The sequence below is a fragment of the Pipistrellus hanaki genome (genome assembly GCF_964339955.1).
Source record: "Pipistrellus hanaki genome assembly, chromosome: 6".
Classification (NCBI taxonomy): Eukaryota; Metazoa; Chordata; class Mammalia; order Chiroptera; family Vespertilionidae; genus Pipistrellus; species Pipistrellus hanaki.
This window is the reverse complement of record NC_140508.1, coordinates 35,037,671-35,061,200: the sequence shown is the minus strand read 5'-3', so window position 1 is coordinate 35,061,200 and position 23,530 is coordinate 35,037,671. Positions and strand designations below refer to the sequence as shown.

The 23,530-nt window shown below is 56.6% G+C and overlaps 1 protein-coding gene across 1 annotated transcript; it reads right to left on the bottom strand.

Annotated features, from left to right (window-relative positions):
• Positions 1–3,132: 3,132 nt before the first annotated feature.
• On the bottom strand, positions 3,133–23,304 carry BPIFB3 (BPI fold containing family B member 3; the record flags this gene model as incomplete). Its single annotated transcript, XM_084888422.1, has 17 exons — positions 3,133–3,162; positions 3,957–4,033; positions 4,539–4,602; positions 5,361–5,403; positions 6,602–6,669; positions 7,710–7,880; positions 9,834–9,887; positions 11,170–11,349; positions 11,483–11,574; positions 12,283–12,343; positions 14,183–14,246; positions 15,475–15,615; positions 16,068–16,172; positions 18,187–18,343; positions 19,043–19,168; positions 19,978–20,072; positions 23,213–23,304. The coding sequence occupies 17 exons, from the start codon at positions 23,302–23,304 to the stop codon at positions 3,133–3,135; spliced, it is 1,620 nt and encodes a 539-aa protein (XP_084744548.1).
• Between the last annotated feature and the right edge of the window lie 226 nt (positions 23,305–23,530).

The following is a 23,530-nucleotide window of genomic DNA, read 5'->3' as shown; positions in this document are numbered from 1 at the left end:
CACAAATCTTAAATGTTTATTTGTGGAGTTTGGACAATGTTATACAGCCATGTAGCCCACAGTCCTCTCTCAACATAGAGCATCTCCATCACCTCAGAACACTCCCTCCCGCCCCTTCCCAGCTAATACCTGCTCCCGCCCCTCAGAGGCAACCACTGCCCCTTCGAGACCGCTGGACGCAGCCCAGACCTCTTCCCTGGCACTCAAGGCCAGTCTGCCTTCCACACTCCGTCCTGCTTCTGCCCCAGCCTCCTGCCTCTGGGCCTTTGCACGGGCAATTCCTGCAAGCTACAACACCGTAGCTTGTGCAGAACTGTCAGCTGCTCTGGAAAGCTTTCATTCATCCACTTGATGAATCAAAGTTCCTTGATTCTTCCTCTGGGCCACTCAGGGTCCTGCAGCCCACACTGAGATGGTGTTGTTCTGGGAAAACCAGGCAAAGCAGGCCTGGACCCCACCCCTAGCCCAGCACAGGCACAGCTGCCAGTGCTGTGAATGAATGAATGAATGAATGAATGCTCTTACTCCCACTAGACAAGGAGCTCTCCCAGTTCCTCACCCCCAGCCCCAGCCTAGGTCCTATGTCTGTGTTTAATTGATGCCCCCGCCTCCTGCCCCCACTAGGTCCACCTGAGAATCCCTGGAGTGAGGGGGCATCTCTCTCCCTGCTCAAGTCAGGGGGAGAATAAGTGTGTTTTCCTGGGCTCTGCAAGGAGATCCTTCTCCTCCTTCCCAGGAGGCAGTGGGTGTCTAAAGGCAGGCACGGTTGACGTCAAGTTTGCCGCTGTGACCCCTGGCTCCTGGGCCAGCCCCTCTCTGGAGCCCAGTTTCCTCAGCTGCTGTGGGCACACTATTGGACAGGCCCCGGAGCTGGGAGCTGGGTCTGAATTCGGCTGCCAGTTCTCTCCAAGCCGCTGTTCCTTTGGTTTGAAGACAGTGACAGGAGCAACCTGGCCTCAAAGGATGTCGGGAGGGGTGAGTAACTTAATCATGCAAAGTGCTGGGAGCAGGGCCTTGCACGCAGTAGGTGCTCAGAAGATGGCATTTTCATCCTCATCATCCCAGGTCCTCACTGGCTTCCTGTGGCAGCAAGTCTTCGAAAACCATGAAGGGTTTGAGGTGGCGCCTGGACCACCTTCTGCCCCATCATCTGTGGGGGCTGGAAGGGCTCCAAGGACAGGAACCCCAAGAGTCATGCACTTGTGCTTCCACCCCCACCCCCTGTCCTATGTGACCTGATGGTCACTTCTCCTCCAGGACCTCAGTCTGGCCTTCTGAGAAGTGGGCCTCAGTGCACGTTTCCAGTAGGGTTTTTGAGGATTTCATAGGAACCTTCCAGAATGTGCCCAGAGCCTCATGGAGGCTCAGTAAGCAGCAGCCCCCTTTCATCTCCCCATTGCCTCCCACTTGGTGTGATATAAGTGCTCGTTCAACAGAATATTACCCTTTTTAACTGAAATACAGTACGAAGAGGGCCTTGTGCCTCCTCCACCCTCTGCCCGCAGGGACCAATGCACACTGTAAACTGTAGGGGGCAGTGCACACACAAAGGTGGTAACTGTCAGTCCCCTGAGGCTCTGTACCCATCCACAGCCCCAGACAGAAGGCAGGCCTACCCCCTTGGGCTCCAGGAGGATTAGTGTAACTGTGGCGCCTCAGGGAGGTCACCTGGGCTTAGCGTCCAAAAGGCACCTTTGTCTGCAGCTGGAGGGACGGGGCCCTGGGAGGTGACTCACCCAAAGGTGACTCAGCCCTGCAGGGGGCCACCTGGGGGGCTCAGGGACCAGGAAACAGAATCCGTCCAGCAGCTCCTGTCTCCCCCACGAGCTGTCAGCCTCAGGGCTGCAAGCTCAGCACAGGGGCTCCCTGCACTTCCTGGGTCATGCCCCCTCTCCCCTCCCCAAGTGTGGGTTCAGAGCCTGGGCTTTGAACTCAGAGGCCTGGATTCAAATTCTAACCTCATCATTCCTAACTGTGCATCATTGGGTGAATCTCCTAACCTCTCTGTGCCTGTTTCCTCAACTATAGAATGAAGGTAAAAATAGTTCCTAGACAGGAGGGTTGATTCAAGGAGTCGATGACATGATGTATCTAAAGCGCTCAGAAAGCATACAATAAATGCAGCTAGTACTACTTTGGTAGCATAGCAAAACCCAGGCTTTGGAATTAGGGTCGGAAGGATCTGGTTCGAATCCCGGCTCTGCCACTTAGGAGCTGTCCAAAAGGGGGTGTTCAGCATCTGACACAGTGCCCGGTATACAATAGGCACTCAAAGGAGGTTAGCTGCTCTCATCGCCACTCTGTGCAGCCACAGGACTCACCAGGATGAGGCAGACGCCACCCCTGCTTGAGGGGGTCTTGGTCAGGTGGGGAAATGGGACCAGGGCAGTGACAATCCCATGTGGCAAATACAGTAACGGGCCAGCCTGGGGAACGGCGAGGTTTGCAGCTGCGTGTGCCCGGGCATTGAGGGGTGATAGGTGATAGGCACACAGGGGACAGGGATGCCCCAGGAAGAGGGAAGGGCTGTTCAAAGGCCTGACTACCCATCATGCACATTCACCACGTGCCAGGCACTCTTCTTAGTACTTTGACTGGGAGACAGAATGAAGGAAGAGGTATTTAGAAAAACGGAGTGAGGAGCGGAGAAGGGAGTAAGGAGGGACACAAGGAGCTAGGGGCAGAGGTGGAGGAAGGTGGCACAAGATTCAGGCCAACCAGGTAAGCTTGAGACACAAAACTACAATGGTGAGGCCCCTAGTCCCCTCACCTCCCAGGAGCCCCTGCCTGGAGCGCAGGAGGACACCTGAGGCAGAGACCAAGGTGGCCTGTGTGTGCTGGGGAAGAGACTAGCCAGGAGATGCTGACACAGACAGTTTATTGAAAGCCAGGGACCGGCCACTGTGGCCCCAGAGCTCTCTCTGAAGTAGAGTCCTCTGGCCAGCCCTGCAGTCCCCACCGGGGCCGGGGCACAGCTGCAGGGCCAGACCATCTGGGGGGGGGGGCTGGGTGGATAAGGGACATTTATACTGTCACTGACACAGGCTAGAGACTGGGAGGGAAACTGAGGCAGAGAGGCAGGTCGGCAGGACTTTGGCAGTCAACGGGGAGGGGGAGTGGCCATCTCTCAGCTCAGGATGCCACAGTCAGCACAACAGCGTTCTGCAAGGAGCAACGGTTCTTGGTTAGGCTCTCTGAGTCCAAACACACCTGTCCTCCCACCTCCACCCCATCTCTGCATCCATGTCTGTGCCCCTCCTGTGGCTGAGGTTAGCATGGTACCTGGAACACAGTGAGCACTCATTGAGTGAATGAATGAACAAATGAATGCGTAATGAATGACATCCAGAGTGAGAAAGGTCACTGATTTGCTGATTTTAGTTCTTAAGAGACTGAAGTTCAAGTGCCATTTATCCATTAATTTACTGTGTTGAACTTGGGCCAGAAATCGGACCTCCTTCAGCCTTGGTTCTCATCTGGGAAATGGTTCAAAACTCTGCTCTACCTCCCAGAACAGTTCCAAAACTCAAAGTTGTGCTTGAAAAAGGATTGTGAGGCTATGTCTATATTCCACAAGAAATATAGACATAGCCACGCCTGCCAGAGGCACAGGATAAGGAGGGACAGCACAGGTACATGCCACTCCTGGACCAAGGGAACTGCAATCCTGTGAGTGAATCTGAGATCCCACCCTATAGACCAGACATGGGTCTGAATTGATCAGGAAAGATCTCTGTAATTGACTGGCAATGCCTGCCATGGGCTAGGAAGGAAGCAGTGACAGCACTTGTGCCATCTGTTTGCCATTCCCAAGCTCAGTCGTTTGTAATTCCCTGAGCAGTTTGGAAAACAGTGCGTGGGCAGACCAGATGATGAGCAGAGCACGCCCCTAAGGAGTTTCACGCAAGACTCTCCGCAACACGTGTGCGGCCCATCCAGACGCTCGGGACGCTCACCTCGATGACCTCCAGCACCGCGTTGCCAAAACTGACATTGAGAACGTTGGGCAGGGGAATGCCAGCATCCAGGCCCGCTGCGAAGAGGAAAGGGTTGAAAGCAAAGATATGAGGGGGGCCAGGGTGGGACCTTATTCCCCCACTTTCCTTGAGCCAGCCACTTCTCTTCTTGGGGACTCAGTTTTTCTTATTGGCAGACTCCTACGTGTCCTACTAAACTCAAATGAAAATGCCCCTTTTCTGTATTGCCATCAGTGGCCCCTCGGCAGGGCCTCCCTGAGGTTCTGTCGGGTCCTTGCACATTCTGGGCCATATATTCTCATCAATAGCTTATATGAGCACTCCCCTCTGGGTTGTGAGCTTGAGGAGAGGACCCAGGTCAGATAGCTCTTGGGTGTGATGTAGATGCTAGTCAGTGTTGTGTGAATGGAAATATCGGTGCCTCAATTTCTGCAGCTCAGAAAAGGGCATCAACCCTCTCCAACCTCTGTGTCTCTCAGAACAAGGAAAGAGGCAACAGATTTGGCAGCCCCAAGCTCAGACACCCCACGTGTCCAAATAGACAGCGGAGGCCACCCGTACCGTTGAGCTTCGGCACGTACACCGCCCGGATCACGTCGCTGAGCCATTCTTCTAAGTGGGACGCCTGCAAGAGAGCATAGGGAGGGTGGGAGGTGGCTGTGCAGGGAGCAGCCCGCTCCTTCCCGGGGAGGGAAACCCAAGGTCCAGCTGCCCCAGCCTCCTTCGTGCCTGGGGACACAGCTCCCAGTGGGCACAGGCCGCTGGGGTGGACTATCTACCAGTGACCCCATAGGGGCCTCTGGGTTAGAACAGCTTCCCCCTGGGCCTCGTGGGCTTCGAGGAGCTGCCTTCCTAGAGGAGGGGGCCCGTGCCTGAGAAAGAAGGAGGAGAAGGCACCAGCTCCAGGAGACTCTGTGTGGTCTGATCTTAGGTTCCTACCAACCTAAGAACCCTTAGAATGTTCTAGAACCTGAGAGGATCATGAGAATCCAGAACCACAGAACTATGTGAGAAGCGGAAGACTAAGGGCTCTGTGGGGCTCTGAAACAGGAGAACTTTCTGAGTTCCGGAGCCTTATTTCTTGTGTGAACCTTTGTGGGATTCCGGAAATTTATGACTTTGTAAGGTTCCAAGACATTGATAGGTCCTGAGATTCAGATTCACTGTCCTAAGGGTGATCACACACACACACACACACACACACACACACACACACACACACACAAGCCCTGATGTCTGCTGATATCTGTCCACTCTGGCTTGGGGCAGGGCTCAGACTGGGGCCAGATCAGTCATGTGGCCCATGGACTCATCCCACCTCCTGTCCAGCCCCCCTAGAGGACGCTCACCACTGCCAAGCTGCTCACCCTCCCAGGAACTTACATCAAAGGGGTGGGCAGAGGAAGAGGCCAGCTTGACACTGAGCCTGTTGGAGAGAAGAGGGGTGTTGGGGTCCTAGCATCCACCCCAACACCCGCTGAGCAGTGCTCTGCCCCACTCCACCCCACAGCCTGCCCCACCCCTAGCTTCCCAGCATCAGAAAACAGGGTTATAGGCCCAACTCTGTCTCTATCCAGCCTTAACTCAGAGACTCAGTTTTCCCACCTGTAAAATGGACCTGGAGGGATCGAACCTCCTTCTGAGATACCATGACCACCACCTCCGACTCCGTGGTCTTGGAGCCTCAATCTGACTCTGAGTTGTTTGACTCTGGGCGAGTGGGTGAACCTTTCTGAAGAGTGGCTCTCCACAGACTGAGCACCCAACATGGGGTGCTCTGTATCCAGCGGGCACCCTAACGGCCACAAGGCACTAGTGGATCGCAGCTGGCCAAACACAGGTCCAGAGCCAGAGCCTGGCCAGGAGCTCTATCTCCTGAAGGGCTGAGGCGGGAACTGCCACCAGGAATGGGAGACGAACTCAGGCAGCAGGAGAGGTTAGAAATGGGGCGGCAGTGGAGCCTTGCAAGGGGCATCTGTATGCAGCCTCAGGGGCCGCGAGGGACACTCAAATAGGGTCAGGTAAGCACTGGTGCCTATGGGCCAGGATGGGCAGATCTCAGAGACCCTGGGAAAGCCCCCCCCAAATCCAGGGGAGGGACAGAGAGGCCCAGACCCATGGCCACTGTGAGAGCACTGAGCCTGGAGAATGGAGGCCCCTATTGCAGGCCTGCTCCCAGGGACAACCCACTGTGCCAGCCTGGGCTTTGCAAATGGTAAAGGGCCATTCCCGAGAGGAAGGATTGCTATCAACATCACCATCTTGGTCCTAAAGAAGACCATGAGGCCTAGTTCCCACAGGAGTGGGGAGATTAGAGAAATAACGAATGCACCTGAATAATGAGGCATTTTATAACATCCTGGCAAGTTATCTCTGTGGCCAGCCTCTGGGGCTGATCACTCAGGAGTTTGGACTCCATATCCTGGCAGCGGGTGTATCTCTAGGGCCAGCCTCTGGGCGGTGCTATGCAAGAAGCCTGCTCTGGACCACTTCTCTGAGCCCCAGGTGCCATCTGTGAAAATGGGCTAACACCATCCCCTCCCTGCAGGTCCTGGATAAACGGAAGGAGGTTCCTGTAGGTCCCTCTTCTTGTCCTACAGCCAAGGCCCAGGATCCCAGGTTACCGTTCCAGGGACAGGGAGAGGTGCAGCCTGGTAGCTGAAGGAGCCAGCTGGGCATTTAAAGTCATAACCTGCAGGGGGAAGCAGGCAGAGGTTACTCTGAATCAGACAGAAGGAACTTGAGGACAGGCCAACAGGTGAATCTCTACGGTTCCTCCCACTAACCCTTATGGAGGCCCTGCTGTGCATTAGGATCCTGCTGGGCTGTGAGAAGGTAACTTGAAGGACCTGGTGTTCAAGAAGGGGCATCCGGGTCAGGTGGCTCAGGTGGTTGGAGCATCACCCCGTACACCAAAACGTTGTGGGTTCAATTCCCAGTCAGGGCACATTCTTAGATTGTGGGGTTGGTCCCCAGTTGGGGCATATACAGGAGGCAACCAATTGATGTTTCTCACATTAATGTTTCTCTATTTCTCTCTCTCTCTCTCTTTCCATATCCTCAGGTGAGGGTTAAAAAACAACAACTGATGGTGATCTGTTTATACAAGAGGAAGCTTTGGGGTTGTAGAAGCTTGGGGAGACCCTCAGCCCAGCCTGCTGGGGGGCAAGGGAGGGGGTCCAATGAGGTGACACCAGAGCTGAATGTTGAAAGATGAGGCATTCACCAAGAGAAGGAGAGAGACAGTAGTGCAGGGGGTGGTCCCTGCACACGCAAAGGCAGGGAGGTGGGGCCTGGCAGCCCTGAGTAAAAGGCAGAGGCTGAGCAGGGGGTATGGAATGGGCTAGGCCATGGGCAACCAGGGCAGAGAGTGAGCAGGGGAGGGACCTGCCTCTGCCCAGATGTGTGTTTGGAGGTGGGGTGGAGAGGTAGGGGGGCAGGAAGAAGTCATAGTGTCATCCAAGAGATATCTGAGCACAGAGAGGATGGGGATACAGGGATCACTCCTGGAATCCCGGGGAAGCAGACTGGACAGGCCTTGGCCTGGTCAGATGTGCGAAGAGGGAGTCTAAGTGGGCACCTGGGTCTTAGCTCAGAGGGTGACAATAAAGGAGAGGGACTTCCTGGGTGGTGCCACCCTGAAATCGGGGGAAGGCGCCCTACCCCCCAGTAGCCTGGAAAGGGTCAGCCCGCTCAGAACCCAGTGCCGGGCTCCCTCCCTTAGCCACTCACCCCGTTCAGCTCCAAGAGGGCTTCCGGGGTCCCCGCAGGGAGGTGGGGCAGCACGCGGATGTTGGCTGCGATGGAGACTGTGGCCTTCTTTTTCTGCAGCGAGACCGCCGGTGCCTCCTTCACCTGCAGCCTGAGCAGGAGCTGCTGGCCCGGGGGCAGCTCCCCCAGGACCTGGGGAGAGGCAGAGAGCAGGGCCGGAGGCAGCTTAGACGCCCCACTGAGAGAGTCAGCCAGTGACTCAAGAGAGTCAACCAGCACCCACTGAGCACCCACTGGCACCAGGAACCATGCTGGGTGCGGAGGCGACAGACTGAACCGTGGTCTCAGCCCCCGTGAGACTGACAGTCAGATGGGGAGATACCACCAACCCATGGAACAAGAGAACCAGACTCAAAATCCCCCAAGGCCCACCAGCCCTGCATGACCCCTCCTCTGCCCTCCTCCGTATCTCATCCTACCACTGGTCCCCTCAGTCCTTCCTCTCCATCTCATTCCACCACCAGTCCCCTCATTCTCTCCTCTCCATCTGACCCCCTTCACCACCCATCCCCGTATGCTCTCCTCTCCATCTTACCCCACCACCGGTCCCCACATGCCCTCCTCTCCATCTCACCAGCTCCTTTCTGCTTCTCTCACCTGACAGGCACGCACCCTCCTCAGGGCCTATGCAATTCCTGTTCGTCCTGCCTGGAAATGTCTTCCCCAGATCCTGCACGGTCCCTGCCCTCACCTCCTTCAGCCTCATGCTCAAAGGTCACCCTCAGGGAGGCGTGCAGAGCACCCTGTCTAGGCGCACCATCCTTGCGCTCCTCATCTGCGTGGACCATCCCATTCTCTCCACTCATTTGCCCAATGTCTGCCAGCCCCGTCAGAATGGCAGCTTCTGGAGCACAGGGACTTGTTCTCCTTTTCACCTTCGCCTCTCCTGGATTCCCAGCACCTGGCACAAGGCCTGGCACGTAGAAGGTGCTCAGGGAATGTTGGTTGACTGACTGACTGAGTCACACAATCGGGAAATTCTGAGTCTCACAATCATGAATCATGGAATTATAGAAGCTCTGTAAATTAGAGTCACAGAAGCTTGAAGCCACTTGAATGCCAGAGTCTGGGGACCGATTCCTCAAACCCACCTCCCAGAGATGCAGGATCAGACAGACAGGGAACTACAGATTCCACTCTCAGATTCTGAAGCCACGGACCCAGACATGGAGCTGGGGCTCTGGGTTCTGACATGGCAAGGCCGGCAACTGGAGGACACAGGCTCCAGGCTCCCAGAGCTGGAGGGACACGGCCCAGCTTGCTGCATCCAGGGGTCCCTCCCCCAAGTCCCTCTCCACCATTTATGGCTCCTGCCCTCAGGAAGTGCTTCTGAATGTCTAGCCCCAATCTCATCCCTTGCCTGAGACTCCTAGGCCCTTTAGCCAAGGCCTCGAGCCATGCCCACCAAGGCTGGTTTGAATCACCCACTTCAAGGATTCACAGTTTTTCTGTGTCCCCAAGCTCGGCTTCCCTCTCCATCTGTCTGGTAGATACCCAGATCTTGCGGACCTCTTTCCAAGCTCCGTCAGAATCTGCTATTATGTAAGGACCTTATACAGTAGTAGTATTTCAACCTCAGGATGAATTCAGATTCTCACAGCTGGAAAGTATCTGCTCCAGCTCCAGGTGAATGAACAGGAAAGCTGAGTCCACGCCCCGCAGTCTTGTACTGGGGTCCTCCCGTCCTCCCTGAATCTTCTCCTTCCTCTTCCCCCGCCCCCCTCCCCCAGGGCCAGTGCCCTACATCTTCTCTCGTGGGACAGAGGAGACCAAGACTAAGATGAAGTAAGGCGGCAGGAGGGAGGGGACTCAGTAGCCTGAAAAGAGTCTTCTGTCTTCTCCTTGATAGAAAAGGAACAGCCATAGGACACATGTCTAATTGACTTCTGGGGCAATTAAAGCCTGGTCCTTTCCACTCTGCTGTCAGGAAAGGACACGCTGTTAGCCATTCACACTTGAGTGTGAATTTAGATTCAACATTCCATTACAGCTCTCTGGAGAAATGCATTGAGAAAGAGTCTGGAGTCCATTCAGGCTCATCGGGAAAGTGCTCCAGTGATCAAGGCCATAAGAAGAGTCACTCACCTCAGGGACCAAAGCTGTCAGGTCTGTAGTTGTCATTGGGACATTGCTGGGAACCTGGGCCCAAGACCAAATGAGAGGACACGGTGAACGCAGACACAGGACAGGGACCCCTCAGCACACACAGGCCAGTTTGGTCCACATTCTGCCCCACCTCCATCTCACCAGTCACATGCACATCTCTACAAACTCTCACGCTCCTTCCAGTGGCCGGTGATCACTGAGTGCTCACTGGAAGCCGAGCACATGCCTTTGCTCATTTCACATTTACAACAGCCCAAAGCGGTGGTGCTCTGGTTACTCTCACTCTGTGAGGGGGGAACTTGAGGCTCCTCTCTAGGCTCAGCTGGTAAGCGGTGGCACCGGGATGTGACCTGGGCAGGCTAATTCCAGAACCTTCAAACCCCTCACAGTCTGAAGGCCCAGGGATCTGACCCCGATCAGAGGATTCCCAGTCTCTCCCCCAACACAAGGCCATCACCCCCTGGGGATGGACAGCACTTGAGGATAGCACCTGGCCTCTGAAATCCCTCTCTTGCCTAATTCTCTCTCTCTCTCTCTCTCTCTCTCTCTCTCTCTCTCTCTCTCTCTCTCTCTCTCTCTCTTTCTCTCTCTCTCTCTCACACACACACACACACACACACTGCTTAGGCACATGCATCCTCACACTCAGAGTCTCTTCCTGGCTATGACTGCCACCTCCCTCCAGCAAGGAGACACCTGCCTCCTAGCTCAGGAGCCTGGTCCCGTGCTCTCTGGACCCTACATGCAGGAAGTGCTCCCCTAGGGCCTGAGCTGCAGATGGAGGCTGGGGGGCGGGGAGCATGGAGACAGGTGGCTTAGAGCTCACTGCCTTTGGAGAGGGCTAAGGCCAAGAAAATGCCTCTGGATGCGGCTTCTGAGGGGTGAGCCTTCCAGACATCTGTGAGGCGTGAGGAGCCAGAGTGGAAGCAGAGAGGTCTCAGAGGCTTCAAAACAAGTGTCCAAGTGACCTTTGGCAGAGTTTAAGCCTAGTTTTCCTCTCTCCGACTCAAATCTGCTCTTGAGAAAGCATTAGACATGTTAGTCGTCCACACTTCAGTATAAAATCGGGCTCTCAGCTCTGAAAGGGAGCATCTGATGCCAGGATGAACAGCTGGCTACATTTCACTGCCGGTTCTGAACACCTGAAAGTAACTCCCTGGGAGGAATGACTCGGAAGCCCCATTTAGACTTAGCCGATCAGAGGGCCATTGTCAATCAGCAATTACAGAGGAAGGGGCTCATCTAGGCTATCAGTGCTGATGTGACTAGGCCGTTGGTGTCTTCGGGGCACAGCAGGGGAGGGTGCCACACTCACCAGCTCAGGGGTGATGTCTATGTCAAGGGCACCGTTGGTCTGCAGGAGCCCAAAGATGGTGCTGAAGAAGTACAGAGGCACGGCCAGCTGGGACGTGTGGTCCACCTTGGGAGGCACCTTGATGGGCTTGGGGGGCTTGGGGAAGTCAATGACGTCACCAGCCACGCTCTTCACAATGGACTGCAGGGGGAGGAGACGTCACGGAAGGTCTCAGGGCTGCTCACCCACGTGGCTTTGACCCAGCAGCTCCCACCCAGCCTCCACCAGTATCCTACACCGCCTCCCTGCCGCCCGGCAAGGCCTTCCGACTCACGTTGATGTCCAGCTCTATGTACTGGTTAGAGATGAGAGGCAGTGTGGCCAGAGTGAATTCCACAGACCCAAGAGGCCCCAAGGGCACCAGGCCTGCGTGGGGAGAGGAGGGAGGGAGGGAGGAAGACCCCATGAGCCATGCCCCCCAAAATAACCGGCCCTACTTCCATTCATTGAGTGCCTAGCACTCTACTGAGTATTCGCCTGGGCACCACCGTCGTCCTCACTAAACAGATAAACTCTGAGGCTTGGACAGAAGGCGCCAGCCCACGGCCACAGAAGCCACGCCAGGACTCCCCTTTTCCAGAGCTGGTGTCACTGCGGCCCTGCCTCTCTCACAGCTGCCCCAGCTTTTCTGGCCTCCTCCCGGCCACACCTGTTTACACTTGGCAATGCCCATCTGTGCACACAAAAGGCATCCGTCCATGTCTCCATAGGCTCGAGGAGACAGGTGGCCGCTGTGGCTGTGGGCCTTGGTTTTCTTACTTGAGCTCCCTGGGCCTGTGATCCTCTGTCCAGACAATAATAATAACATCTGCCTCATGTTTCTGACCATGCTGGACACCACAGGTGCCTGAGGCCCCAGCAGAGAGAGAGCTGGGGGCAGAGTGTGAGTCCCCCATCCTGCTGGACCAGCCCACACCCCGTGAGGGCTCCTCAAAGTGGCAGCCTCGTCAGCCTGAGGAGGAAGTGGAAGGTCCCAGCATCCTGTCCCTTCCTCTTGCCCTGGTACCGCCACCCTTCGGGGTAATGGGAGGGGGTAGGAGAAGGGGCCGAGGAGGGGGTGGGGCCCCAACTTACTCAGCACAGCCCCGAGGAGCTCATTCACCATGCTCAGCACACCGTCCACCACGGGGCACAGCTGTGTCCAGGGGAGACGAGTGTTACAGGGCAATAAGAGTGGGCCCAGCCTGGCGCAGGGACAGCTGCATTTTCTATACCCGTTTTGTCATAACATTTGCTATCTCGGGGACCAAGGCAAGGCAGAATGTAGAGAAGGGTGGGGGGACACGCAGAGGCAGGGGCTTGACGTGTTGGGAGGGTGCAGTGGGTGATGTGGAGGGCCAGTTGCATGGGCCCCCCTAGAAAACCCCCGAAGGATGCTGGGGGAACAGGGGAGACCTACTTCAGAGGCCAGCTAGGGGGTGTGGACCAGGCCCTCGCCTGCGGGGACAAAGGCCGCTGTTCCCTCTGAGGTCTCAGGTCCCTGCTGGACCCCGGGAGACCTAGCCTAGGGGCCCCCAGGAAGAGTGCCTCCCCCTCCATCCGGAGAGCCAGGCTCGGGCCAGGCAGTCACTGCACACACTGCATTCACTGCACGCAATTAGCATTCAGAGGCCTGGGGGTGGACTGTGCCAGCGTGTTTCTGAGAACCCCTGTGTGGTGCGGACAGGGAGCAGGTGGCTCGGCTTGCAGAATCCCGAGTCTGCGGATCACAGAACCCGAGTCCACCTGAGCGGGAGCCTCAGGCGGCCCAGCCCGGGCCCTTCGCCCACATCGGTGGCCGGAGAAGAATGGCAGCCTGCCCAGGTCTCAGCTGTGCTCAGGGCGACAGGGAGGGCTGCCTCTTCACTTAAGCCCTGGGGCCTCCAACTCCACGGCCCCTGCAGCCAGGCCTGTCACAGAAATGCGAGGACATCCCAGGGGCTGTGACAGGTGGGGAGCCGCCCGCCATGTGACCTGCGGGAAGGAGGAACCAGACGGCCGGGGCGGCCGGTTGCACAAGAGATGCCAGAAATCGGATCGGTAGGAGAAATCTCCAATCTCTAAATGCTGGTGATTAGCTCTCGTTTTTAAAGCCTCTTTGAGTCACACACATCCTGTGTCGCAGCCCGTCATCCCAGAGACCCTGGAGAGGGGTCACAATTTAAACGCAGCCCCCTTTGTTGAAATCCACCTGAGGTGGGCCTGGTGAGGGTCCTGGCTGCTGGGAGCTTCCCTTCTCCCTCTGAGCTACTTTCTGATCGGCTTCTTCAAGTCCAGGGCAGTTTTGCCAGCCTCAGGCACCCGTGCCCTTGCTACCTCCACAGGTGCCCTTCACAAGGACCCGCAAGAGAGGTCCTGCCAGGGCGAGGGTTCAGGACTGCCCTGGGCTGGCTGCGAGAGCCCAGCAAGCCCTGCCTGCTGTGGCCTCAATGCGATGGGCCTTTGGCCAGACCATCTTCCCTCCTGTGTGGCTCGTGTCCCCTGATGGCTGGGGCCGCCACGGACAAGCATCCTGGAGCAGGGCAGGTATAACGTGTTCCTCTTAGGAAGTACTGATACACGTGGATGCCATTTTCCGACACATACGCCCAGCACCGGGCTCAGTTGAAAATCACCCAGTGACCCAAGTTTTATTCAAAGCGAGTTTAAAGCCAAGTTTAAAGGCAATAATAATAATAATAGTACAGGTGGCAGAGACAGGGCAGGGGCCAAGAAAGGGACATGAATTTGGGAGCAGGAGAGTGAGGTCATCGAAGCTGTAAGTTTAGGATTCAGAGGTCTGGGGATGGATTGTGCCAGCCCCCGCCCACCCCCCCCATCCCCATACACACAGACTCACAGGTGGCACTTGAGCAGTGTGGGCAGGCCAGGATGGATTACCCGGTGGGCGTGGGAGGGAAGGACAGCCTAATCCTGCCTGGCGCCCAGCTGTACTCAAAGCCAGGGGAGGGGAGGGCGCAGCCCGGGCACAGGGTGTGCCTGGCCCCGCACTCACCAGTCCCGGAAGCACCTTGAAGAGCGCCTGTTCCGCCAGCCCCACGAGCGGTGTGGGCAGCAGCCTGGGGGAGGGAGAAGCCTGAGAGTGCGGCCGCCGCCCCGGACGGTGCCAGCCTGGGTCACGGGCAGGGCGCTGGCTGGACTTTGGAGACCGGGTTTACACCTTGGCTCTGCCTCGCCCTGAGGCCCAGGGAGGATTTCCGCTCCCCGTTTGCACAGCGCCTGCCTCCCAGAGCGGCTGCTGCCAAGGTTAAACATGAGTGCCTCCGCACCAGGTATACCGTCCGCTCGACAAATATCTGCTCCTTTGTCTCCTCCAACATTGTACGTACGTGACATTTGAACTTAGAACTGGCTTCGAGTGTGGGTTCAATAAATATTTGTTGAATGAATGAGTATTTGAAGAAGGGAGGAAGGAAGGAAGGAGAGGGAGGCCTGTGGATGGTGAGGTCTGTTTAAGGATTACAGGGGCACAGAGGGAGGGGTGACAACCGCAGAACCACAGCCACAGGACACCAGCACCACCTGGGCTCCGTCCTCTCCAGGGCCCCTGATAGTCCACTGGAGCAGGAGGAAGCCAATGGGATTGAAGGGCCCCAAAAACCCTATCTGGGATCCCCTTATGAAGGTCCTTCTGGAGACAGGAGCAACCCGGGCTCGCCCTGTTCCTGGGAGCTAAGACAGAGCTGTCCGATGACCCATCACTGCTCGGGGCCGCCCCGCAAAGATGGGATGGGATGTGCGATTAGGCCTGGAATGTAGAATCTAACGGGGGAGATACAACTCGTAAGGCAGGGAGGAGGCAGGTGCCCCCGAGGGTGGGTGCAGGGCCCTGGGAAAAGCCTTGGGCCTAATTCCAGAGACCAGCCCACCTCCATCCCTGCCTCAACCTGGTGTGTGACCTTGGGCACCTCCCTGGCCCTCTCTGGGTCTCCGCTGTCTCCTGGGAGGGATCATTCAGCACCGTGGAGGGAGGGCCACTGTGCCTGAACCTGAACCGCTGTGGGAAGAACACACATGAAGTGCCAGAGCCTCCGAAATCATCAAGTACGGGTCCTCGTCATACAGATGGGGACACTGAGGCCCAGACTGGGAGGGGGCTCCCCTGAGGGTCACACAGCAAGTCAGGGATAGCGTTGGATCCCTGGTGTGGGCTGAGCCGGAGTCCCTGTCCGGGGAGGGTCTCATGTTGGGTGGGGGTGAAGGGTGGGGGCAGGCAGGCTGGAGGTGGGTGAGCTCGGGCTCCGGAGAGACCCAGGAGATGCCCATGCTCAGGGCTCCCAGACTCACCCCGAGAGCAGGCTGACGTGGCCCAGGAGCGTGCTGCAGCGCTTGAGGATGAGGATGGGCGTTCCCCGCGAGCTTATGCCCATGGCCACACGCGACGACACGTTCACCTCCGCTGCCAGCTGCAGGAGGCCCCCCAGGGTCCTGCGAGAGGGGGTGCCCGGGGTGTGGCTACGCCTCTAGGCCCCCACCCACCAGGGCCCTCCTTCACCACGCCCGCCCCGGCTTGGACCCTGATGGGCCAATTGGGTGGCCTTGCAAGTGATCTGGTCCCCATGTCCTCCTCTCACCCCCTGCCTCCCTGTGGGTCCCCGTCTTGCACATCCCTGCCCCTTCTTCCCACATCTCTTCAGTGAGCCCCGAACAATGGGGTAGGGTCTCCAGGGAGCATGAAGTGGAAGCCCCTGGGGTCAGTGGGGTGGAGATCATGGGAGGGGTAATGGGTGGCAACAGTAGGGTGGGAATCTCTCAGAGAGGAGCTAGAGTGAGGAAAATAGGGGGCCCTGGAGTGGTGTGGGGGCAGTAGGATAGGGATCCCCAGAGGGCAGTGGCATGGGGTGGGGAGCAATAGGTAGAGGTTCCCGGGGCACACTCACCCGGAGCCTTCCAGGCCCACCTTGGTGTGCAGGCTCAGCTGCACCCCAAACCCCGGCAGCAGCTTCAGCGACACCTGTGGCAGTGTGAGCTCCTCGACCTTCAGCCTGGGGGAGTCAGGGGAGGGCCCCCAGCGCCAGCCTCTCAGTGCCTGGGACACCCCAGCCCTCTAGCGTGTGCCCCACCCCACTTCTAAGCCGCCATTCAAATGAGGGCTCAGGCATCAGGGCTTCGGTTTCTTCATCGTCTGCGGAGTGGGACCATAATGCCGGTACCCGTCTCATAGCAATGTCGCAAAGACAAGTGAGATAAGGTAAGAGCCACGGCTGGTACAGCGTATGCCCAATGAGTGTAGAATCATCATCGCCATCGGAGGCTCAGCAAATTAAACTGTTTGCTTCACCCTTCCCCATGGCCTCAGTCCTGGTTCAGTCTCCGGCCTGGATCATCGTCCCTCCACTCCCACACCCCTGATCACAAGCATGCAACCCAAGTGGTTCCCAAACACAACTCCCATAGTCCAATGTTTTCTCTGTCCTCTCGGTCTTTGCCCAGACTGTTCCTTCCGTCTGAAACACGCTTCTCTTGACTCTCCTTCCATCCCACCGCCACCTTCGGTTAGCAGAATCTCGGCTCTGCTGATTTCCGCTAGGGCATCCCCTCCTCCAGGAAGCCCTCCTCCCTGCATCTCTGACTCGGGCAAACGCCCTCCTCTGCCCCAGTTTCCATGTGCTTCCTGGGCTGCCTCATCACTGCCCTGAGCTTCCAAGATCATCATTGTTGGGCTCGGCCTCCTCTTGGGGACTCTTTGAGACAAGGGCACTGTCTGGTTTGTGTTTAAAGCCTCAGGACCCAGAGGGAATTCTACAGTTGTGTGTGTGTGTGGGAGGGACTAGATCTATTAATAATAATAATAGTATTTATTGAGCATTTAGTGTATGGAAACCTCTATTTAGCTCCTTGACACACATTAATTCACTTTCCTGGCAACGACCCCATGCAAAGCTGGTTTCGTGAAGCCAATAAAAGGCAGCAGTTCAAATCCTAGCTCCACTACTGACTGACTGTGTGACCTTGGGCGAATCACATTGTTGCTGTGTGCCTCGGTTTCTCCATCTGTAAAGTGGGGATACTGACAATACCGGCCACAGTGACACAGTGGTCCTCGAGCAACAGCAATGTCAGCCCTTACCAGCTCCCTTCGGAGACATTTGCCATGTGGGGAGGTGCACATCCATCCCCTCTCCCTCCCCCAGCATCCCGTTCCCTCCTGCAGTGGCTCTCCCCATGCCCTGGCTCTCGGCCTTCCGCCTTCATCTGGGGCCTGTCCTCTGACCTTCCCATGAGTCACTGCCAGCCCTGGGCCGGTCCCAGTGCTGTGGGCAGGCAGTGTGGGCTGAGGTTAAACACCCAGACTCCCCTCCCGCCCTGTTCACTCCCCAGCTGGGTGAGCTTGAGCAGTCTGTTCACTGCCCTGTGCCAGGCACCCAGAAAACACTGGCTAGGTGGTATTGAGTTATTATGTGATGTCATTCATTCAAAGGATATGTTTTAGCATTCATTGTGTGTGAAGCACTATTTCTGATACTGAGGACATGGCACTCAACAGGTCGGACAGAAGTCCCGCTTTTCCTGGGGTATACATCTAGCAGGGGGGACAGGAAAAGGCAGTGAACTATATGGGGTGCCAGGGAGTGGTGTGTCCCCTGGAGAGCTGGAAGGAAGGAAGGGGACAATGAAGGGCTGGGCAGGGCAGGGCAGTTCAGAGCAGAGGCCTGGAGAAGAGGGGAGCGGGAGCCGTGCAGGCGCCTGGATCACCCCAGAGGACGGAGCAGCTTGCCCAGGACACACAGTGAGGAACTGGGTCCAACCCGAGAGCAGGAGCGCTCAACCACAGGGGCTCGCTGCCCTTCCTGTCTTGCCTAGCATGCAGTAGGCTCTTTATTTTCTGACCCGGGTCCTGGGACTCCCTATTCAGGGCTCCCAATATCACCCCCACTGCCTGCCAATACATTAAAGAGACACCATCTCTCCTCTATCCCCTGAACGAAAGGAAAGACCAGCCTTGCTGTGGGGCACACAGTAGGTGCACAGTCAGGAAGCCATGCTGCAGTGACTCACCCGGAGAGCTCCTCCACAACAGCAAAAACTCCGCCGTAGCCCAGCAGGCCGCCTCCTCCGAGCAGCCCTCCGGAACCCAGGAGGCCCTGGTTCACTGACGTGACCGAGCCCAGCACATTCTGCAGAAGGGGACCCCCGACCAGTGAGTTCTGGATGGCTGCAGAGAGGGGGAGGGAGAGAGGTTCCTTTTACACATGGGGAAACTGAGGCCCAGAGAGGGGCAGAGACTTGCCCAAAGCCACACAGCCAATCAGATTTGGTGCCGATAGTATGACGAGGGCTCCTGTCCCCGGGCCACCTTGTAGGAGGACAAAAGCAAAGAAGGGAGCGCACAGCCACCAGGGCTTTACCAAGATGGAGAAGGCAACCTCTGCTCCTCCTGGGCACCCCCAGCCTGACTGTGTGCAGAGGGTGAGCAGGGCAAGACAGAGGGACCGCCTTGTGGAGGTTGGGACAGGGTGGGGGTGGCCTCCCTGAAGCATTTTCTGTCCAGGACTGCTCTACTGCCCATGAGACTGTCACCCGGGGCAGTGGGACCCCAGGAGCACAAAATGCTCCCACACCCCAGGAGCGTGGCACGGCCAACACCCTCCCCTTGACCTCCTCAACCCCACTCGTACGCGTCCCTGAGGACAGCCCCACGGGGCCTCAGCCCAGGTCACCCCGTCCCCCTCTCGGAAGAAAGTGAACTAACCACTCTCCGAGTCTGCGAGCAAACCATATGCCCCTGAATTCTCTCCGCAGCTGAGAATCGCAGCCTGCTCCCTCTGTTCCTGAAAGCAGGCGCTCCGAGCATAAGGATGGGGCCGTCGGCACTGCCGCTGGACCCCTCCCCAGCTGTCCATGGCAGGCTCACCTTTGCCAAGTTCATCCTTGTCAATCCGAGCGAGGGTGCCCACCGTCTCAAGCAGCCCCTGGCACGGAGCCGCCAGACCCCAGAGCAGGAGCAGGGACCACATGCCCAGTGTTGTCAGCAGCACACCTGGCAGGGGCAGAGGCGGGAACGCTGAGGCCCTCCTCGCGCCCAAGCCTGTCCCCTCCCTGGCCCCCTGCCGCTGGCCTGGCGTAGTTCAAGTCCAGCTTCGCTCCCAGAAAGGCCCTCTCCATCCAGATGCAGACGGCGCTAACATGTGCACCCACCGTACAGAGTCAGGGCACGATACGGTCTTCAGGGCACTTTCCAAGCCGCTGCCTCATTGGATCTCATTTCTGAGATGGGAAAACTGAGGCCAAGAGAGGGGAGGGGACTTGACCAAGGTCACAGAGCTAATCAGTGACAGGGCCAGAATCTGAACCTCGAGTCTATGCGACTTAAACTACCTCCTTTCTCTCCTCTCCTGCCTCCATCCCGGATGATGATAAAGAAAGAAATCGGTGGGAAATGAGAGCCTGGCTAGCTTCCTCATTCCTAAGAGGAGCATTTCTCTTTATGGAGTTCCATATCCACCCCCTCAGTCACCTACCTCCCACCCCCTCAGGTTGCCTTGCTTAAACCCCTCTCCCTGCTGCTCTTGGGATAGAACACGGGCTCCTTCCCAGCTCCTGTAGGTCCTGCCTGCCTCTTCCACCTCCTTGGCCTTAACCATGACAGGCTCCTTCCCACCCCAGGGCCTTTGCACAGGCTGTTCCTTCTCTCAGGAAGGCTCTTCCCCTGGTTCTTTGCATGGCTGACTCCTTACCCTTCAGGTTCCCTCACCTCCTTGGACAGCCCTCCCTCCTTCGCCTTGACTAAAGCCCTTGGTCCCTGAACCTCACCCAGAAGTTCAGGCACGTATCACAACAGGTAGCTACCCATGGTGTCTGTGTCCTTGTCTTGCCTTGTAAGCTCCCAGAGGGCAGGGACTGTGCCCGGGCCCCCGGGCATGGTTGTGTGCTGGAGACGGAGCCTGGTGAGGGGCAAAGGGGATGAAATCCAGCCCTCCCTCACTTGCCCGCAGTTTGCCCTGGTGCCATTTGCACACAAAGGCACATGTGCACACATCTGGACCGGCCACAGGCTCGGCAGTGTCTGCCTGCTTTCCCCAGGGAGTCCCCGAATGGCTCTCCGTCACCTCACAGGATACATTCCCACCAGGGGAAGCCAGTTGGCTCAGAGAAAAATGGGCACCTTCAGTCCTCCCGACCCTGCCTCTGCCCCTCTCTAGGCCCCAGTATTCCCATCGGTACAATGAGCTTTACCGCCCGGTACCCCAGTGCCCTTCTAGGGTGAGTTCTTCCTGTGCCTGCCATTCGGACGGGGCGGCGGGCTGGTCGCAGGGTCAGTGGTTGGGAGCTCATAGGGCCTGGGCTGCCACAGCTGCCTTACCCGCTCCTGCAGCTCCAAGACGGGCGGGTGGGGTACCCAGCCTCCTGCTGGATCCTCTGCCCTCTCAGCCTGGGGGAGGCCCTTATATGCCCACAAGGGCTCTGGAGACACAAAGGGGGCACAGCCGCCAGGAACCCGTCAATGTGTCATGTCAGAAGCAAATTGCGGTTTTCCCTGCGGGCCTGGCTAAGCCTTCCTTCTGGAGAAGTGAGAAAGGGGAGCTGGGGCTGGTGTGCTGGGGCTGCAGAGGCGCCATCCTCCCCCTAAGAGCTGGTGTGTGTGTGTGTGTGTGTGTGTGTGTGTGTGTGTGAACATTCAGCCCACTATAGGGTCTCCCGCCAGGGTTCCCAGGGGCCACCCTGTGGCACACAGTCTACCCTGCCTCCCACCTACCCCAACCATGGCCAGGGAGGGAGGAAAGAGCTTAGGCTGCTGGGTTTCCTGACCCTCTGCTGCCCCCACCCCAGGCCTGGCCTGAGGTGGCCCTGGGGCCTGGAGAGAGGAACTCTGGGCCAACTAGGGGGAGGGGCAGCAGCCCCTGGCCCCTTTCATCCCCAAGGCTGGGTGTCCCCCAAGCTCCAGAGAAGGCTGTTCCCCTCCTGAGGCTGGTGCAGATGGTGGTGGAGAGAAATTCATTCATTCTTCAGTGCGCATTTGTAGAGCCCCCCTGTTTGCTAGGAGCCAGGGATCCCACTGCAAACAAAAGGGACACATCCCTACACTGGAGGAGATGAGCAGTAACAACGCAACACAATTAAAATCTATTCTATGGCAGAAACCGGTTTGGCTCAGTGGTAGAGCTTCGGTCTGCAGACTGAAAGGTCCCAGGTTTGATTCCGGTCAAGGACATGTACATTGGTTGCGGGCACATCCCCGGTAGGGGGTGTGCAAGAGGCAGCTGGTCGATGTTTTTCTCTCATCGACGTTTCTAGCTCTCTATCTCTCTCCCTTCCTCTCTGTAAAAAAAATCAATAAAATATATTTAAAATCTGTTCTATGCCCTAGCCACTTTGGCTCAGTAGATAGAGCATTGGCCTAAGGACTGAGGGGTTCTGGGTTCAATTCCAGTCAAGGGCACATGCCTGGGGTTGTGGGCTTAATCCCCAATAAGAGGCATGCAGGAGGCAGCCAGTCAATGATTCTCTCTCATCATTGATGTTTCTCTCTCCCTCTCTCTCTCTCTCTGAAATCAATAAAAATATATTAAAAAATATTTTTTCTAGTAGCTGCCTTTTCTAAAAGATGAAATAACAAGTAAATTAATTTTAATAGTATAGTTTATTTAACCCAAAATATTATTTAATGTTTAATCAATATAGAACTACTAATGAGATAGTCTACTTTTTTTTTCTCTTGTGCTAAGTCTGTGAAATCACTGACAGGACAGCAAATTTGGACTTGCCACATTTCAAGCACTCAGTCACCTCGTTTGGGCATTGACCATTGCATTGAACAACACAGCTCTGGAGGGAACTGACAAGCACATGATATGGTACATCAGAGGCTGGTGAGAGAAATGAAGTAGGGAGGGGTGTATTTTTCGCTAAGTGATCAGGGGAGGACTCTGATTGGAGCAGGAGGAGAAGGCATGGGCAGGTGGCTCTCTGGGGGAGAGCCAGACAGCAATACGAAGGCTCCGAGGCCATGAGTCCAGAAGCCCTGGGGAGGCCTGTGTGGTGGAGGGGAGTGAGGGACATGGGATCAAGGAAGTGACAGGCCCTGCAGGTTACTGTTCAGACTTACAGACTTTAGCTGTTATTGCAATTCTTCTGCAGGGACTGGCTCGGGGGACCCCTCCTCCAGGAAGCCCTCCTGATCCTCACGCTGGCTGTGATCCCACAGCCCTCTGGGGTTTTCTCTCCCTGAGTGTGTGACATGCCAGGTTGGAACTGTGTTTCTGGGTGTTTGTGGGTCTGTCTCCGGCCTGGTGACAGATCCTCAGAACCTCGGGACCCCTAACCATGCAATGCTCATCCCAATGACTTCAGAAACTGAGTCAGGTTACAAAACCCACATACATCTTTAAAAATAAACTTTTAATTAAAATATAAAGCACACACAGAGAAGGGCCCAGATCACACATGTGCAGCTGGACGAATTTTCACAAACTGAGCTCTCCAGAAGCCCCCTGGTGTCCCTCCAAGTCACCGTCCACCAAGGGTCACCATCGCCCCGGCCGTTCATGCAGGGGGCGAGCCCAGGATGCTCCTGAGGGTCACAGAGCGGAGTGGCACCTATGTGCCCTTCTGTGTGCGCTTCCCTCAGACTCACTGTCTGTGAAATTCACTCACGTGTGTGGGACAATGACTCGTTCTTTGCTGTACCTACCTCTGCACTGTGTGAGCACACCCGTTTGTTATCTGTGCTCCTGGCTCAAGGCACCTGGGCTTCCAATTGTTGGCTGTGATGAACGTTCTTGTCAATTCTTTCTGTGGACATATATATATTGTTGTTGTTGTTTGTTTGTTTGTTTTTTAATATATTTTATTGATTTTAGAGAGGAAGGGAGAGGGAGAGATAGAAACATCAACATGAGAGAGAAAATCATTGACCGGCTGCCTCCTCAAGCCCCCTACTGGGGATCGAGCCCGCAACCCAGGCATGTGCCCTGACCGGGAATCGAACCTGGGACCCTTCAGTCTGCAGGTCGACGCTCTATCCATTGAGCCAAACCAGCTAGGGCTGTGAACATATATTTTTATTCTTCGTTCCTCTGGGTACCTAGCCAGGAGCGGGGCTGCTGGGTCGTCATGGGGCACGTTCAGGTTCCGCTTCCCCAGACACAGCCAGGGCTCCGCAAGCGCCTCTGCCATCGGGACTCCACCAGCAGCCTGGAGCGTCACCACTGCCCCACATCCTCACCAGCGCCGGGTGTTTTTAAGGCATTTGTTTGAGGGAGGAGGAGGGAAAGTTAGCACCTAGCAGTTATTGAGCACTTACTGTCTACAAGGCACTGAAGCCTGTGGGTTCATATAGTCACCGCTATCAGCTGTGAAGTCAGCAATGTCGTATCTTCCCAGCTTACACTCAGGAACCAGA